This window comes from Podarcis liolepis, assembly GCF_965112155.1.
Source record: "Podarcis liolepis genome assembly, chromosome: 5".
NCBI lineage: Eukaryota > Metazoa > Chordata > Lepidosauria > Squamata > Lacertidae > Podarcis > Podarcis liolepis.
In genome coordinates, this window is record NC_139556.1 from 59,361,581 (window position 1) to 59,379,831 (window position 18,251).

Genomic DNA, 18,251 nt, shown 5'->3' on the forward strand with positions numbered 1-18,251 from the left:
TGAGTCCTGAAGGATGAGGAGGAAATTTCCAGCATTCATTGTTCCAATGTGGAGGGTTCTGAATGAGCTCCTCATCTTTCAGGAGAAATCATCAAATAATTTATCTTTCTTCTCCAATCTAGTGCTATCTGGAAATTTTGAAATACAATTCCCATCATCCCTGACCATGTTCCAAGCTGGTTGGGGATGATGGGAGCTGTAATCCACAACATATGGAGGGCAGCAGGTTGGGGAAGACTACTATACAGTGGTGCCCCGCAAGACGAATGCCTCGCAAGACGGAAAACTCGCTAGACGAAAGAGTTTTCCGTTTTGGAGGTGCTTCGCAAAACAAATTTCCTATGGGCTTGCTTCGCAAGACGACAATGTCTTGCGAGTTCCTGTGGGTTTTTTTTCCTCCCCCCCTTTTTCTAAGCTGCTAGGCCGCTTATCAGCTGATCCGATCAGCCGATAAGCCGCTAAAAGCCGCTAAAAGCCTCTAAAAGCCGCTAATAGCGCTAATCCGTCAATGGGCTTGCTTCGCAAGACGAAAAAACCGCTAGACGAAGAGAATCACAGAATGGATTATTTTCGTCTTGCGAGGCACCACTGTAGTTTCAGTAGAATGAGTGGCCGCTTAGCCAGAGCTAAGGAAGTCATAAGTGAGTCACCAGCCAACTCACAATGAGAGCTGAATGATCCCACGATGTCACTCTACCCATTTTCTCCAAATACAACACCAAGCCAGCAGCTGAAAAAGGCCATGGTGTCTTCATTTGCAAAAGCTTCCATGGGTGGAGGTTTGTTTGGAGAAGGCAATAGGCTTCCCATGAGAATGGCTTTACTCCTGTTGTCGGGATAATAGCTCATAAAACTGCACATTACATGTTTATATTATTGGCTTCCTGAGGGAAATCAGCATTTTTCTGGGGATAGGGATGAAGTTGATCACATGCACAAATAAGAACAATTAATTTAACAGCAGGCAGGCAGCACAGCAGGAAATGGCAAGGCAATTGGACACACAAGACAGTGGTTCAAGTCCCACCCTGGGTAATTGTGGGGGGGGGGCACCTGCAGGAGCACAGGAATATTTTACTGAGCCCAATATGCTTTGAATATAAATCCTCCTTTGGGGGTACTATACAATACAGTGGTACCTTGGGTTAAGAACTTAATTCGTTCTGGAGGTCCGTTCTTAACCTGAAACTGTTCTTAACCTGAAGTACCACTTTAGCTAATGGAGCCTCCTGCTGCCGCCGCGCCGCCGGAGCACAATTTCTGTTCTCATCCTGAAGCAAAGTTCTTAACCTGAGGTAATATTTCTGGGTTAGCGGAGTCTGTAACCTGAAGCATCTGTAACCTGAAGCGTATGTAACCCGAGGTACCACTGTACATGGAATACAAAACTATACTGTATCATAATCTAGGTTTGATCTTTGCCTATGATCTGACAGGGAAATACTGGGAAAAGGACAAATGCGCACACTTGGTGTTTTCTTAGGCTAAAGTCCTAAAGACACTTACCCCTAGAACTTGAACACAAAGGGACTTACATAAACATACAAAGGAACGTATTGTAAGAAGTGGAAGACCTGGACTGAAATGTGTGTATATGATTTTTGTTGATCTTGCTGATGTACAGAGCGATACTAAGCTTTTTTTACTGTGCTGTACTGTGTTCAGTGCAATTTAATCCCAAGAAAGTGTACATATAAACCTGCAACCTTAAAAATGTTAATTTGATATCTTCAAAATACATATTCATAAATCACACTAGTTGGATTGCATATTTGGAGTATTTTAATTTCAGTGTACACTAATTATTATGGCTATTGGTCTGTTAACAAATGTTTTGTGACATTAATTTGCACAAAAATTCATCTAAATTGGAGAGTCTATAGAATCATTGATTGTCAATGCAAGCTGGCAATCTTCCAAGAGGATTCCACGAATCCAATATGCCTGGTATAGCCAGAGAATATTTTTCTTGGTTGTGATACTATCCGCCCCACAACAGTTTTAATCCAGTACAGTGGTACCTTGGGTTACATATGCTTCAGGTTACAGACGCTTCAGGTTACAGTACCACTGTACTGAAGTAAGAATTCAAGTACTGTCTTTTCAAGTATCAGGCAAACTTCTTTTTATCTGTGCTTTCAATGCCCAGTACAGTGGTACCTCGGGTTAAGTACTTAATTCGTTCTGGAGGTCCGTTCTTAACCTGAAACTATTCTTAACCTGAGGTACCACTTTAGCTAATGGGGCCTCCCGCTGCCGCTGCACCACCACCACTCGATTTCTGTTCTCATCCTGAAGCAAAGTTCTTAACTCGAGGTACTATTTCTGGGTTAGCGGAGTCTGTAACCTGAAGCGTCTGTAACACGAGGTACCACTGTATTCCAAATTGCTGGTTCTTCCTGAATGCTTTCCTCTCTATTAACTTAAAGTCACATATTTCTAATGGTTTTTATTTTCCTCACATCATCCAGCTTCTCACATTTTGTAGAGAAGCAGATGGCTTCAAAACTGGTATTCCCCCACTCACCCAACAGAAAAGTATTGCCATATATATGAGCTTTAGCGGGAGAATCCATTATACCCCTTCCAAAATTGGGTGGGGTGATTGTGGGGAGAAAGACTACATGGTTGCTTTGGGAGGGCAGGATGTTCAAACCATTGAGATTGTCATAATAGAATTTTATTATTCAAAATGTTACAGACCTAGAATTTGAGATTATGAAAAATATCTTTGACAGCGTGTTAAGGGAGGTAAGAGATAGGCTAGAAATCAAACATATTCAACACTAGAAATTGGCACAGTCCAAGTTTATAAATGCCAGCCAAGCAATGCAGAATAAAGGAGCACGGCAATGATCTGTGCATTGGGTGGATCGCACAAAGAACTCATGCTGTCAGGCTCTCACACAATGGAACTACAGTTCCCACAATCCACCGCGAAGAAAAGCCTTCCGGCCCAGTGCAAGTACACTTTCGGAAGAGTAACAGAAACATCACGTTAGGGATATAAAATGATTAGCAGACGGATCCCTTCAACTTCCGGGTTCGAATCACGCTTTGTTAAATGATGAAAGCTAAGATTTTACTTTGTGACTCAGGCTACCTCCAACTTGGGATAACAATACTGGGTGTAACATGAAATGGGGTTATAGGCTATCTTGCAATATTCTGAATTCGCAGTAGACAGAAAGACATATAATACAACTCTCCCCTTGTCTCCCGAGATAGACGGATGGCCGACCAACCTAACGGGGCTATAAAGAATTATCCGCTGTAGCCGGACTCTAACCTGCCGTGTTTAGAAGGATCTTCATTGCACGGATGTTGAAAGCCAAGCTCTCCTATCCGCACCTCTGCAGTATATCTAATGCACTACATTTTCATTGGAATTTGAATCGTCAGGAGTATATTTTTAACAAGGTAGAACAATATTTAAATGCACTCCCCCCCTTTTTTTTAAGGATTAACTCCTCTCGACTGCCCTGTTCTCTTTGGGTGTGGACGCGCCAAGGCACAATCGCGCAGCTACCTTAAAGCTTTGATTTCTCACTTCCGCCCCGAGGCCATGTACTGTATAGTATTTGATTTATCGGAAACACGAAACGACACGTTCGAGCAGCGCGATGGTCCCCTCTAGACTTTCTATCTCCCTCTCAAACTCCGGGCGAGCCAACTGGAGGAGGGCTTTCCTTTCCCTCGCCAAGAAACTCGGTTTCCCAGCATGCTTCGCTTCGCGTCCCGAGCATGCGCTTTGCCGCCTGCGCTGTCGCTTTGCTTTGGCATTGACTGAGGCGGCGGCGGCGCGCGGGCGCTCGGCATGGAGTCCTACGATGTGATCGCGAACCAGCCGGTGGTGATTGATAACGTGAGTCCGGCCCTGACTGGGCCCCTCTGTGCTGTGGCCCCCTGAGGAGGTGGGGGCGGGGGAGTTCTGCCGCGATTCCTGCGGGCTGCCGGGGCCTTGGACTCCCCTCTGCAAGCCCTTCGGCGCCCCCTCCTCTTCCTAGGAGGCTCCCCTTTCCTTTTCACCCGGTCCTTCGTGCACCATCACCTGCTTCCCGAAACTGGTCCTTCTTGTCTCCCTTTCGATGACCCAGCCCGGGTTCCCATTGGCTGCTTCCTCTGCCAGTCAGTCGCTGGGCGGTGCATCGCGAAGAACAACAGAGCCTTAATTAAGGGGTAGTTCACGCCCTTTGGACTTCTTCGTCCTCTGATTGGCTCCTTATGTTGCTACTCGCTTGGTTTTACCCACTCAAGCCTTCAGGACCCCAAGCTTGCCCCGCCTTTCTGAAGTTCATTGGCTATTATTGGAGATTAGACTGTGCTAGTTGGTCTTCTTGACCCTTAAATTTCGCCTGGTTTGTTATGATTGGTTAAGTGATGGAGAAATGAGTATGTGGTCTGGTGATGTTCTTAAGAGTGTAGCCTCCTATGATGCCTCGGTTGTGGGTCCTGCTTTCCTCTGGAAGCCAATGTCCATTCTCCCAGCAGGCATTTCTGCAGGTGGAAAGCAGTGTTAGATGCTGCCTCTAGTTCTGTATTAAGAACAGTGCTTCCCAGAATGCTTTGAAAAACCACCGGTTACATATTCTTTTGACATCTTTCTCATGGGCCTTTATTCAAACAATAACTCTAAAGGTCTGGCAGGGGTGATAAAACAGGCTGACTCCTCAGCAAATTTGAGGGTTTTATGAAATAAATAACAATAAACTACTAAAATGAGTAATATTCCCTTTATTCTCCTTAATCACACTGCCTCTGCTGACCTTTACACTTCTCATTTAGAAGCATCAGCTTGTATCACCCACACACCCACACCGGCTTCAGTGCTTTTTCTTCATTCTGTTTGGCCTTAAGCAGTACAGTGAATTTTTCTGCACTTTCATTGCCTGTTTGCTAGTATGAGGGCTTAATCTGCCAATTTAAATATGTATATAAAGCTTCGTCTGAAATCTCTGGAAATGGAATCCTTTCTTACTAATGTACTGCATTAATGGACTTTGTAGAGGTGCGTGTTAGGTAGCTTGTTAAAACTGACATATCTCTCCTGTATCCAGTGTCTCCTAAATATTTAAATAGCTAATAGATGAGAGCATCATCAGAAGGCACATGACACAGCAACCTTGCTGAAGCTAAGCACGTGTTGTCTTAGTCAGTGCCTGGATGGAGATTTTTGGGGTACTTTACACATACCACCTCAGGGGCAGAGAGTGTGATATATTAAATAAAAGATCATTTGGCTTGTAAGCTTCGTATTTTCCCCAGACCCCCCCCCCCAAAAAAAAACACACCACCACCGTGCTGAGGAATCTCTTAAGGATACTGTGCTGCTAATGCTATTGAGGAACAGAAGAGCAGTAAATTAAAACTGTTCAGAAATCAGGAAATTTAATCTATGGAAGGTTTAGGGATGGAAGAGGATTTTTGTTCACTCCACCAAAACCTTCCCACCCATTTGATGGATCATGATCATAACACAGACATGTGGATTAGTTTGCAAGGATAATTTACTCCAATTTAACTTAAAAACAACAATAGGATGGTCCAAGGGCTTCTCTGGTTCTTTTCTTTTTTAACCATTGGAGCAAGTAGAAATGGTTTTTTTAAAAGTAAATAAGCAAGGGATACCTTCAGACTACCTTGTAACTGCCCCATAATTTATTAATTTTTTTAAATTGAAAGGTGTGCAAATTTATTTAGGATTTTGCCTTAAAAATTGAATGGGTCTAGGACAGAACGGACGTACTGGTCTACTTGCATGCAAGAAACATGAACTGAATTAAGACCGTTCTGTACATTTCCATCTGGAGTGAGGAATCTCTGGTCTTCCCACTGTTCCTGGACTCCAATTCCCATCAGTCCCAGCCAGCATATCCAGTGGTTAGGGAGGATGGGAGTTGTAATTGGGCAGCATCTGGAGAGCCACTGGTTCTGCATCTCTGATCTACATTTTCTGAAGTGCTTTGAATGCTGTTTTTCCAAGGGACTTGCAAAAGCAGATGTTGCCCAGATACGTGCCATAATTCTGTAAAGTTACTAGTACATAGGATCTTTGGCTTCAATGTATAAGTCATACATCTGGTTTTATCCGCTGCATTATTTCTGTTTCTTGAATGCACTCTGCAACTTGACTGGACTGGATGAGAAGAGTGGAAACAGGATTTGCTCCCTCTGGTGGTCCCTTACAACATTGACATTCCAAACACATTTACAGTACTATCATGGAATTACTGGGGTGTTTTGCCATTGTTTGCACAGACTGGGATGGTTACAGATAAATCACTTGTGCTACATTTAGGCTGATGCACTGTTTGGTTTATTTTTACCAGAAATACTACAGGAACTGAAGCACCTTACAATAATGATCTGTTTTTCTATAATTGTCTTCAATTCTTTTCTGCTCCACAGGGCTCTGGCATGATTAAAGCTGGCTTTGCAGGTGATCAGATACCCAAGTACTGCTTTCCAAACTAGTAAGTAGCTTGGTGCACAATTCCGGATTATATTATGGAGGCTCCATGAATTCCATATCAAGTGCAGTGCCTATTGTGGAGAAGAGTAGGTCTTGGGTTCAGCACTGGCTCTGGGACTTGAAACCACAAGCTTCTCAGATCTGCCCTGACTGGCCTAATACAGGGGTGTGGTGGAGCAGAATTCCTTAATACTAAGGGCTTTGAGATTCTCTGTAATAGCTGCTTGTGGTTTTGTATCCTTGGATATTCTTTTCAACTGCAAACCGACCCTAAGTCCTCAACTCATTACTATATTATTTCTGTACTGAGATTTGCATATGACACATCGCCCAAGGCTGTTCATGTACTACTTCTTAATCAGTGGTTCTAGGATGGTCTGTCAGCAGTAAACTGAGGAATAAATGGTACTGTTCAATCTATTCCTTGTGTTGTGAGATTATTTTTTCCACTATGTCTTACAGCGTGGGCAGACCAAAGCATGTTCGGGTTATGGCTGGAGCTTTGGAAGGTGACATTTTCATTGGACCAAAAGCAGAGGTAAGGCAGCTGTATTGTGCTCCTCTGTCCTTGGGTAAGGCACCTGAAAGGGAAAACCTGTCCCTTCTCTTTGGTTCAAGCTTACCATCACTTGCCAGTCATATGGTTCTTCTGATAACAAGTTCAGGATCGGGACATTTTGCCCAGAATACCAGGTCACATTAGAAATATCTTGGAGTCTGAAGGCCTTTAGTATATCTGAATGCCTTGTTTATGCTTAACAGAGCTTGCATACCATGTGCACGTGTTTGTTAACCAATAGGGCATCTCTGATCTGTATCGTGCATCATTTCTGTTGCCAGTATAATTTACAATTCAGGCCCAGTAGCTGCTGTGAACTGGGGAACCTATGGCCCTCTGGATGTTGTTTGACTACAACTCTAGCCATCCCTGACCATTGCTTATGCTGGCTGGGACTGATGGGAAATGGAGTCCAATAACATCTAGAGGGCCTCAGCTCTCTGAGTTCTGGGTAGGGTTTGGGAAATGGTTGTTAAGTCTGTCCAGATAACAGTTTGTGTTAAGCTTAATCACTGAATATCTCTGCTTGCCAAAGTCCAGACCTGATCAAATCAGTGAAACGTGAATGCACTAATGGAGAACAGCTGATTTCAGGACAAAGTTCCTGATCAATCTAGCATGTGCCCTGTCACCACCTGACTCTTCCATGGTCCCTGATTTTGAACCGTGAACATTCAGAATGAAGGAAGGACAATGGCTACAGTAGCCATCTTCATATTTGTTTCTTTGTTTCTACATAGAAGAATAGAGATTCTCATTAACATTGCTTCCATACTGTCAATAACATATGCCCTCCTGTGCAAGAGGCGTGCTATTATTATTATTATTAAAATGGTGCTGCTCAGTGGGGTTCCGGAAAGTAGCTCCATTAAGAAATGAGCTACAAAGTTTCTGTGATGGACACAGCGGGTGATTCTTCTGGCCTTCCCTCTGACTAAGTGCCTTGTTTTGTTTTTTGCTTTTGCTTTGCCCAGGAGCACAGAGGCCTTCTTTCCATCCGCTACCCTATGGAGCACGGCATAGTGAAGGACTGGAATGACATGGAGCGCATTTGGCAATACGTGTACTCAAAAGACCAGCTCCAGACCTTCTCTGAAGAGGTGAGCTAACTCTATATGCACAAGCCCCAAGTGGCCAAACAAAGAGAGCCTCCCATATCTGGTTTGGTAGAAGTGCTTTGCACCCTTACTGCTTTCTGTACTTGGATTTTCCATTCTTTATCATCTATCCATATCTTAACTATCCTGCATACAGCTCCCTGTACTCACTAACTCAAGTATTTATATATATTGGGGATGTCAAGTTTACAGGGTTTTAAGATATGCTTGATGTCATGTGATTTCACTGAATTCTTAAAAATAGCTTTGTAAGCTATTGGATGTTGGATGAATGGGTAGCAAACAAAATAAGGCAAAGTTCACTGAATCAAAACTTAATGGAGAAGAGCATTTGCCTGGCCATTTGCTTCAACGCGGGTTGTTTTTCCTAGTTCCCACTCTGCATTTCAAACATTTCTGCTTGACGGTTAGTCCCCTTTCACACGGAGCACTTTGGAGCATGTTACAAGGGGTGGGGCAAACACCTCTAGAATGGCAATTTCTTCAAGATCATTGTGAACCTGGCTAAATTTCACTTCTTTCAACCTATTGCAACTGGTGACAAATTATTCCACTGCCATATAAAGTCTTGGGGTTGCCTTTTCATTGCTTTGGGAGACCTGGAAACATCCATATGATCACTGGCGGAGCCCTACCCAGCCAAATCTTTTGTGTCCCCAACCACCAGCATCCCGTACTCCTGACGGAGGCTCCCCTGAACCCACGCAAGAACCGCGAAAGAGCAGCTGAAGTTTTCTTTGAAACCTTTAATGTGCCAGCCCTGTTCATCTCCATGCAAGCTGTGCTTAGCCTGTAAGTACTTTCCCCCCACCCCTTTTGCTTTCTTGGTTCTCTCCTTCATGGAAGAGAGGGCTATTAATGGCTACTAGCCAGGATGGCAATGCTCCACCTCTTTTGTTCATGCTCTGTTCCCTGGTTTCCCACAGGAATCTGGTTGGCCACTTCGATTATAGGATGCTGGATGGGCCATTGGCCTGATCCAGCAGGCTATTCTTACGTTCTTTGGAGGAGAAACAAATTTGTTGCAATGCAAAACAAGGGTTTGCATGGGGTCTGTTTTCCCTTAAGAAAGCGGGCTGGCCGGGGTGACTAGCTTGTGTAATCGTGTGCATTTTTAATCAGCAGTGGGCCGCATTGTGTTCAGAAGGGCTTACTCTCAGCTAAGTGTGCACAGGGTTGCATCCTGGATCTTGTCAAAGATTACATCTTGAGAAATGCTGGCTTCTTGACTAAATGAATGCTCAGGTGTCTATTTGTGTTAGAATTTATCACCATTGTTTGTATTCTGTGTCAGTTCTAGTTTTGTTCTCCAGCCTATCACTTTTTCAGAGCGTAGCTGTATAGTATAAACTTTCTCCCTTTGTTGTCTGAGCCAATGAAGTATCACCATCAGTGTGTTTTTGTTTTTAAAGATAGCTCCTTAGTTCTAGAAAAGTCAGAATAAATTAAGTTGTCCTGGAGTAACAATTACCTTAGGAAATGGTGTTGGGGAGCCCCATTAGTTAATGTTGACTTCAGCAAATTCTGTTTTGTGTGTGTGTTCTGAAACATATTTCCTTTCTGCAGTTATGCGACAGGGCGAACTACGGGAGTGGTGTTGGACTCTGGGGACGGGGTCACCCACGCGGTTCCTATTTATGAAGGCTTTGCCATGCCCCATTCCATTATGCGGATTGACATAGCCGGCCGTGATGTCTCTCGTTTCCTTCGCCTTTATCTCCGGAAGGAAGGCTACGACTTCCACACGTCATCTGAATTTGAAATCGTCAAAACCATCAAAGAGGTACCTGGGTGCCCTTAGTCTTCTGTGGGAACTGAGTGCTGTAGAATGGGATGGGGTGCCACACCTGGTGTATCACCGTATCCGGCAGGGTCTGTGTCGAGATTTCAGAAAGGCTTGGGAAGAGAGGGCTCCTGCAGTTGCAGATGCCTCCTGAAGCTGAACTTTGAGTTCCAGTGCATTTGAGTTCCAGTGCAGAACTGCATTTTCCCTGCTCTTCAACGGCACCTTTCCTTAGCACTAGGTCCAACTCTCAGACAGAAAGGGAAGACCAATCTGTGTTCAGAAAAATCACATGATACATCCCTTCTGGGGCTATCTCTCTTCAGAATGTAGGTGTGAGATAACAAGTCTGAACGCTCCTTCATGCCAGAAACTTTCTACAAACTAGCAAATCCAAAATAATGAACATAATCCTTCTTGCTAGCTTTTGATGGTCAGAGAAGTCTTTTTAAAACCCACAAAAAGGGGAAGCTTTCAAACATGACTTCTCCCCACCACCACTTTCTGAAGTGGTAGAGTTTTAGGAAGACTTCCGAACATGCCCATGTGCTGACACATATACATAGTGCAAACCCTTTCATAGTAGATGTCATTGAGAACAGTGTGTCCTATGCTTGGCATATTGTGGGAGACCACTGGTTAGCAATCTCATGTATAGAGTGCTATTGTGTCTGGGCCAAGAGTAATGTGAGTATTCTCGCCAGTGTTTGTGTCTAGTGTGTCTTTTAGAAGAATGTGCTTGACTGACCACCATTCTCTGCTTGTTTTTCTTCCACAGCGGGCCTGTTACCTGTCAGTAAACCCACAGAAGGATGAGACATTAGAAACCGAGAAAGCTCAGTACTACCTTCCAGATGGAAGCACCATTGAGGTTTGTGCAGAGGCGGCCCTGTTGGAAGTCAGATGTAGCTAAATAAGCCTCAGTTATTATTCTACAGATCAACCGACTGGTTAGGAATTGTGGCTGTTGTCTGCCTTTCGGCCTGTGGTGTTCAACATAGGAAGTCTTCCTGTGAAAATTTCTGGAGGAAGAAAAAGCTCCAGCCCAAGTGTTTCAAGTGTTATAATTGGACCCTGAGGCAAAGTATATCGGCAGGTCCCTCCCTACCCAGCATTCTAGTTTTCTTGCCTTTGATGGCTTTGTTCCTCCTCATTTGCTGTGTCAGTGGACACTGGTGAGGCTTAATGAATCCCCCTGGCTAATTGCGGGGAAGTTCCTTCTGTGGCACAATGGCTCAGTGCCTCTGACTGTTAACCAGAAGGTTGGTGGTTCGAGCCCACCCAGGGACAGCTGCCCATAAAGACTGCTTATATGGGAACAAGAAGGCCCACTCTCTCTTTTGTGCTGTTTGCAGATTGGCCCTGCCCGATTCCGAGCCCCTGAGTTGTTGTTCCGGCCAGATCTGATTGGGGAGGAGTGCGAGGGGCTGCACGAAGTCCTGGTTTTTGCCATTCAGAAGTCGGATATGGACTTGAGGCGGACGCTCTTCTCCAACATTGTCCTCTCTGGAGGCTCAACACTCTTCAAAGGTTCTTTCTGTTGGTTCTTTGCCTTTGGGGACATGCTCGGCGTTCTGAGCTTAACTTGAGACTCCTTTCCATCCCTTCTTCCTTGAAGCTAGCAAGGTTTACGTTAGCTTTCCAAGAGTGAGGATGGGCAGAAGGAACTCCTTATGGTTCCTTTCCCTGGGGAAAGGAGAGTTCCAGAAAGATGCTGGTTTCAACCCAGTTGGAGGAGAAAGGCTGGATATCTGAGGAAATACTGTCAATGGCTTCCCCTCATGTCTTCTATATAATACCAAAGGGACATCATTATTCTGCCCTGCTTGGATGGTTTACTTCCTTCCATTGCATCATTTACTTGAGATTTGTGGACTGACAACACCTTGCCATATAGCAAGCAATCCCCCACTTTCTGGTTCTCTTTCCAGGTCAGTGTTTCTGTAGACCTGGAAGCCTGAAGTATGCCCCAACTTGCTAAATATTTTCTTTAGTGAGGAGTATGGGCAAGAGATGGAGCACAGCACCATCCATAGTGGAGGCTGCAGGCTCCTTGTCATTACCAACTGGGTGGGAGGCAGGGAGAGAAGCGAAAAGAGGGGGAGATTCCTCCACCACTACCAAGTCCCTAAATCAAGCACTTTGGGGATGCAGGGCCTCCATCAATTGTGGGGGAAAGAAGCCAGAATCTTAATCAGCTGCCTTGAAACTCAAGTTGACTTTTGTCTTTGGTTCAGGTTTTGGCGATAGGCTTCTGAGCGAAGTGAAGAAACTGGCCCCCAAGGATGTCAAAATCAGGGTAGGTAGTATTTTCTCTAGGCTTTTGCCTCTCTGAGGGTAACCCATGGTATTCTCAGCAAAACTGGGTCTCTGTGGAAGATGGGATTTGATATCTCTATCTAGTGGGTGCATTAGTTGTTCAGTGTGGGCAGTGTAATGGGCACTGATGTCTGCAGGGTCCTCTTCTCACGCTTGTCTTTCCACACAGCCCATTTGCAGCAATGTTCGCAGTGGTATGGAGACAGCACTGGAATCACTGCTCTGTGCTTTTAACTCAAAGATACCCAGACACTTCCAAAAGCACTCATTCCAGATATTTAGCTGTCCATTGCAACAAAACTGGCACAGTCGTGTGATACCTGAAAGACCAGCATATTTATTGTGGCAAGCTTTTGGGAGCCAAAGTCGATTTTGACATATGCAAAATACCATGGCTTCCTCTGTGGCTTCTGCAGTCGAAATGCAACCCAGAAAGGCTGCAAAGAGGCTCTCAACCCTAGACTGCAGACCAGTTGGATGGAGCATAGCCGGGACTGATGGGAAGTGATGGCAATAATATGCTAGGGAAGAACTTGGTGAGCTTAGATTGTGGAGAATACTGGCTCCATCTAAATCCACCTTTCTTTTATTTCTCAGATATCTGCTCCTCAAGAGAGATTATATTCCACATGGATTGGGTACGTACAGCATCAGTCCACTTGCTGCACTATGAAAGCTCTCAGGTGGAGGAAGAAGTGAGTTGCAGCCAGTGCAAAGGGAGAATCTGGCCTGTAGTCATATCCAGTGTAGTGTGGATGATTACATTTTTAATATTTATTGAATGTCTTACCCACCCTTCACCGTAAGGTCCCAGGGTGGGTTACCATAATAGAAAGAGACAAAATTAAAACCAGTTAAAAGTAATTTCCATTAGCTACAGCTAATTACTATGGTTGTAGAGTGATGTGGTGGCTGCTTTGGAGGAGGGTGAAACTGCACCACAACTTGAGGATGCCTCAGAGAAGATGAGAGATAACCTAGCAGGGCAGTCTGTGTGTTCTCCTAACAGGGATGGGGCAGGTTGCTGTTGCTGCTGTAGCAGCGCAGCATTCTTTATCGTGTCTGCCTTTGGGGAGCCATTTCCAATTTGTCTTTTGATGAACTCCCACGTCTTCTGTAGCAAGATTTTGGGGCATGTTGTGGGGTGGTGAGTTGATTCGCCCAGAGCCCAGGAATCCATGGTGGTCTCAAGAACTGAATGCCTGGAACGTCCCCTGCATGTGTGCATGATATGAAAAGATGTAGGAGGGCCACCTCTTCTGGCATTAGTGTTGAGAAACCTCCAAAAAAAACCCTGTCAGTTCTCCAGAAGACAGTTTGAATACAAGTAATTGTAGGAGAAAGGGAAAATAGCCATATGGCCAGCCGAGGCCTAGCTGACTTCCTTGTCTGGTCTTCCCCACAGAGGCTCCATCTTGGCTTCACTGGACACATTTAAGAAAATGTGGGTTTCGAAGAAAGAATACGAGGAAGATAGTTCCCGGGCAATCCATCGAAAAACCTTCTAGCCTGGCAGCATTCTGGGGTCTCCTTGGAGCACCGTTCCTGTTCTCGGCTCACTTTCCTGAGTCAGTGTCTGAGGAGCTCCCCGCTGGTGTGTATGTGTATGGGTAGATGAGTGCCAGCATGCCCTGGACTTCCCGAGGGAAGGGAAGGCTGGGGTTTCGGCTTGACTTTTGATTGGTTTTGCAGGTGGCAAGTGAGAAATTGGAATGAACCTGTGGGCAAGCTCTGTTCCCTTTTCAGCTGGCCCATAGACTTTGTTTTGGGGGTGGGGAAGGGGAGTTCATTTGTGTCGCAGAAGATGGCAAGTATGGCTGTGGAACTGAGCAACTTAGCAGGATGAAAATGAGAGTGCGGCCAAGCGGCCAGTGCATAGGGCTCCCAATGACTGGTGGAAGAACATGGGCCACGTTGAAGGTCCGTCATGGAACTCTGAGCACAGCAACTGACTGCGATCCCGTTCCTCTCAGTTGCTCAGCAGTCGTTTTTTAGATGGCCAATTCATCGCCTCCCCCTCTACTTTTAGAATTCTCTTGCACACAAAAGAGGATAAGCACATTCCAAGCTGTTAAAAACCCATTTACGGCGGGGTGTGTGTGTGTGTGTGTGTGTGTGTGTGTGTGAGAGAGAGAGAGAGAGAGAGAGAGAGAGAGAATCTGTAGTATGGTGTGTGAGAATCTGGACCACAACAGGATGGTTGGAGCAGTTAATTTTAGGAACTAGTTTGTAATGCATGGTGTAGAGCAGAAACACCCTTCCCTTTTTACGCTAGACAGTCCTTGCATTGGCATCTGGTGATGAGACAGTTGTCTGTCATGCAGCCAAGTGCCCAGGGCCACTCTGCACTGTGGCCTCATTCTCTTTTGCTTCTGCCAAGCCCCTCCCCTGCCTCATGTGTGTTCTCACGGTTTACAGTGTTCATTCTTTCCGAAAGGCCGAGGCTTTATGCCCACGTCACAATCCCCGCACAAAGGGGCTATTCAGCCACGTTTGCTGGGAAGCCCCGTAATTGCTCTTAGAATTTATTTATTGAATGCTTTTGGTGGTAACTGATCTACTAACTGGGCCCAACGTTAGTTTCCCCCATTTTTATCTGTCCTACTATCTACTACACGTCCTGTTTTAACATGTGCACCAGCACTGGGAATACCATACTTGCTTAGTAGCGTTGGGTCAGTCCTGCAACTATCCCCGCTCCTTAGAGTACCCTGTTACTTTTGGAGTGGCTGTTTCCATGAATGCACCGCAGGATGAAACAACAAACTCTGATAGAACACTAGGAGTTGAGTAAGAGGCCTCCAGAGGGAGGCTGTCATCCCAGAGTTAATTGTTAAGTCCTTTGACTGCTTCAGTACTGCTACAGAAATGGAATGGAAAAATCATCTGCTTTGAATCAATTTTTTTATTCTTTTTTTAAAAATATACACATTTGGTGCTTCTTATTGTAAAGGGTTATTTTTGTTGTTTTAATGCTGCTGCTGAAAACCAAATATTTCACATTCTTGGCCACTTAAGTGTTAGAAGATGAGACAGCAGGAAACAAGCATTTTGTCTCTCTGTAGGCAACTGTTGGAAGAGAAACTTCAATAGGAAGCGAGAGTGCAGGAACTCAAGAAATCCAAGGTGGAGGCAAAGTACTGTCCTGTTTGTTACCACTGATTGATTTTGAATGTGGACCCCTTGTGCTTTAGCTGCAAACTTCAGCTTTGCCCTTCAACTCATCAGCTTTCTCAGAAAATGTCATGAGGATTAGAATAGGCCATTTAGTTTGTTAGGAGCAGCCTGAGTCCCTTCAGTGCTCGAAGCTGCAGTTGTTGTCTGGCCTAAGGTAAGGGATGGGGACATCTCATAACCTCTCCTACACAATAGATAGGCAGTTAAAATGCAAATTTTGTGTATTATGCAACACACACACACCCAGTGTTAAAAAATCTTCCAAATAAAAATGTGAGGTGATAGCTGTGACAGTACAGTGGTGCCTCACAAGACGAAAAGAATCCGTTCTGTGATTCTCTTCGTCTAGTGGTTTTTTTGTCTTGCGAAGCAAGCCCATTGACGGATTAGCGGCTTTTAGCGGCTTATCAGCTTATCGGATCAGCTGATAAGCGGCTTAGCGGCTTAGAAGAAGGGGGGAGGGAAAAAAACCCACAGGAACTCGCAAGACATTTTCGTCTTGTGAAGCAAGCCCATAGGAGATTCGTTTTGCGAAGCACCTCCAAAACGGAAAACTCTTTCGTCTAGCGAGTTTTCCGTCTTGCGAGGCATTCGTCTTGCGGGGCACCACTGTATAAGCTTTCCTTGTCCTTCAGTCCCTTCCTAATTTTAAAAGCAGATGCGCCCTTAGGAAGAGTAGCTGCATTGGAAGTTTTAGGCTTCTCTATTAGGGTAACAGGCTTACACTTGGAAAGAAAGTGGATGTATATCTGAGCTAAGCAAGAGCTGAGCCACATCTACCTTTCCTCCATCCTTTCCAGGACACCCTTCTTCTTCTTTTTCCACCAGTGCTTTCCCTGGGAAAACCTGCTCTTTAGCAACCTAAGTTTGTTTGCTCCAATTGAGCACTAAAGAGCAGGTTTCTGCAGGGAAAGCTACAGGGCAAAAACCCAAACAGCCAGACACAGAGCTTTTTAAGTGCAGACCTGTGCTTGGAAAGAGTGGGACAAAAGGCAAGTGTGGATAATCCCCAAGAGAAGTCGTAGCTGGTGTTTCAAAGACAGACATATGCTAATTAAAGGCATTTCCCCTCCTGCACCTGCAAAGAGGATGTGCTTGGGTATAGCAGTGCCATTGGTGGGTCCTGATTAGGATCTCAGCAGTATTCTCTTCTCTTTAGTTCCAAGTAACATGGCCCATAGGTGATGTATCATGAAGCTTCTCCAAGCAGGAGTGGACAAGACTGCCCAGACAGCAAATGCTGGGGCAATGTACATTTTTGCAGCACGTGAGGACATAGCCACTGAAAGCTAGCACAGAGCCATATTACAATATTACAATGAATGATCTACTATAGGTTTTATCATCTCAGATATCCCTCTTAAGACACATGCATGGCCAGGAGACCTCTCTCTCCCCTGCTTCTTAAGGCCAGGGCTGGGCACCTGCGGCCTTCCAGATGTTGATGACCTTCCATCAGGCCCAGCCAGCATGGCCAAGGATTAAGGATAACAAGACTTGTCCAGTAACATCTGGAGGGCCAAAGGTTCTCCTTCTCTGCTTCAGACAGTAGCAGTTGTGTTAATACATCTTCAATGAACCAAGCCCTGTAGGTTTTTCAATTGGAGTAAAATGACATTTCTCCTAGAATGAGCCTAGCAGCTAATGGTTTTGAATGGAGTCCAGATCCTGTTTTAATAAGCTACACCCGAATGTAAAGGTTTGTTGCATCCCTGAGTGAGGCCTTGAAACTGGTCTTCTCTGGCACTTCCTATTCAACTTAGTTGCTTGGGTTTTTAGCTTGGGTTCAAGCAAACATGCTTATGCTATCGGGGAGATGAAGCTTGAGCAGCAAGTACTGTAGATCTGAATGTGATTGCTAACAGATTCCTTGCTTTGACACTTCATGCTCACTTGGTGGCAGCTGCATAAAGCTTGTTGGGGTGTTTTGACCAACACAGAGAGGAGGTCTTAGTGTTGATTTCAGTGGAACAGATACCAAAGGGGTCGTCCTGACTATTAGCATCTCCACTGGCAAGATGTACATCCATTAGGGTAGCCCGAGATGTTTATGGGAGGGTCTACAAAACTTACGATCTTCTGCCATAGGTAAAAGAGAAGGGCCCATATTTCTTGCCTTATACTAGAAGAATGTCATTGTGTTTGACCTGCCTGATGTCTAAAATACCTGCATACTCAGTTCAGGCTCTTCTATAAAGGCCTTGATTCTCACAGCTTCCACCAGGAGTAGAGCTTTTACCCCCCCCCCCAAATAACTGTTTGAAAACATGTTTTGTGTTAATGAAATGTCTAATTTCAAATATAGGGAAACAGTAATAATGACAGCCAGTGCATGTCAGCTTCTACTGGTAGACGTGACAGAGCAACTCCTAGGTTAGCGTCATAGTCTGTTTCAGGCACTACATAGGGGAGGAGAGAGAATCCTAGAACTGTAGAGTTGGAAGGAACCCTGTGGGTCATTAGCCCCCTCCTCTCTGGTCCTTTGTGTTTTTTCCTTGTTTTTCCGCATCAGTTATCTGAAGCAGCAATGTTACACAATGAACAAACTGACAGGTGCTTCCTACAATCTAGCATTGGTTCTATCAGGCTGACACTGTACTTTGCACAGATGTGTGAACCACTGCTGGGTGCCGCCCAATGTACTTAAATAAAGTTGTTAATATACAATGTGTAGTCTGTTTAAAGGGGTCGTAAAAGATCTGGAATATGAGCAAGTGCCATTCTCCTTACAGCTATGACAGCTTACTCAAGATCAAGGTTGTGAAGATGCTCCTTACAATAGGTACCAACATTTAGCTTACCTATTTGTTCAGAACAGACGTT

General features: G+C 44.9%; 1 protein-coding gene across 1 annotated transcript; it reads left to right on the forward strand.

The window, feature by feature from the left end:
• The first annotated feature begins 3,720 nt into the window (after nt 1-3,720).
• Nucleotides 3,721-18,095, forward strand: ACTR1A (actin related protein 1A). Its single transcript, XM_083505102.1, has 12 exons — nt 3,721-3,865; nt 6,409-6,473; nt 6,935-7,010; nt 8,006-8,131; nt 8,817-8,941; nt 9,716-9,932; nt 10,711-10,803; nt 11,288-11,462; nt 12,170-12,231; nt 12,849-12,889; nt 13,657-15,726; nt 16,047-18,095. Exons 1-11 carry the CDS (start codon nt 3,818-3,820, stop codon nt 13,757-13,759), a joined length of 1,131 nt encoding a protein of 376 aa, XP_083361228.1. The 5' UTR covers nt 3,721-3,817; the 3' UTR covers nt 13,760-15,726; nt 16,047-18,095.
• The last annotated feature ends 156 nt before the right edge of the window (nt 18,096-18,251 follow it).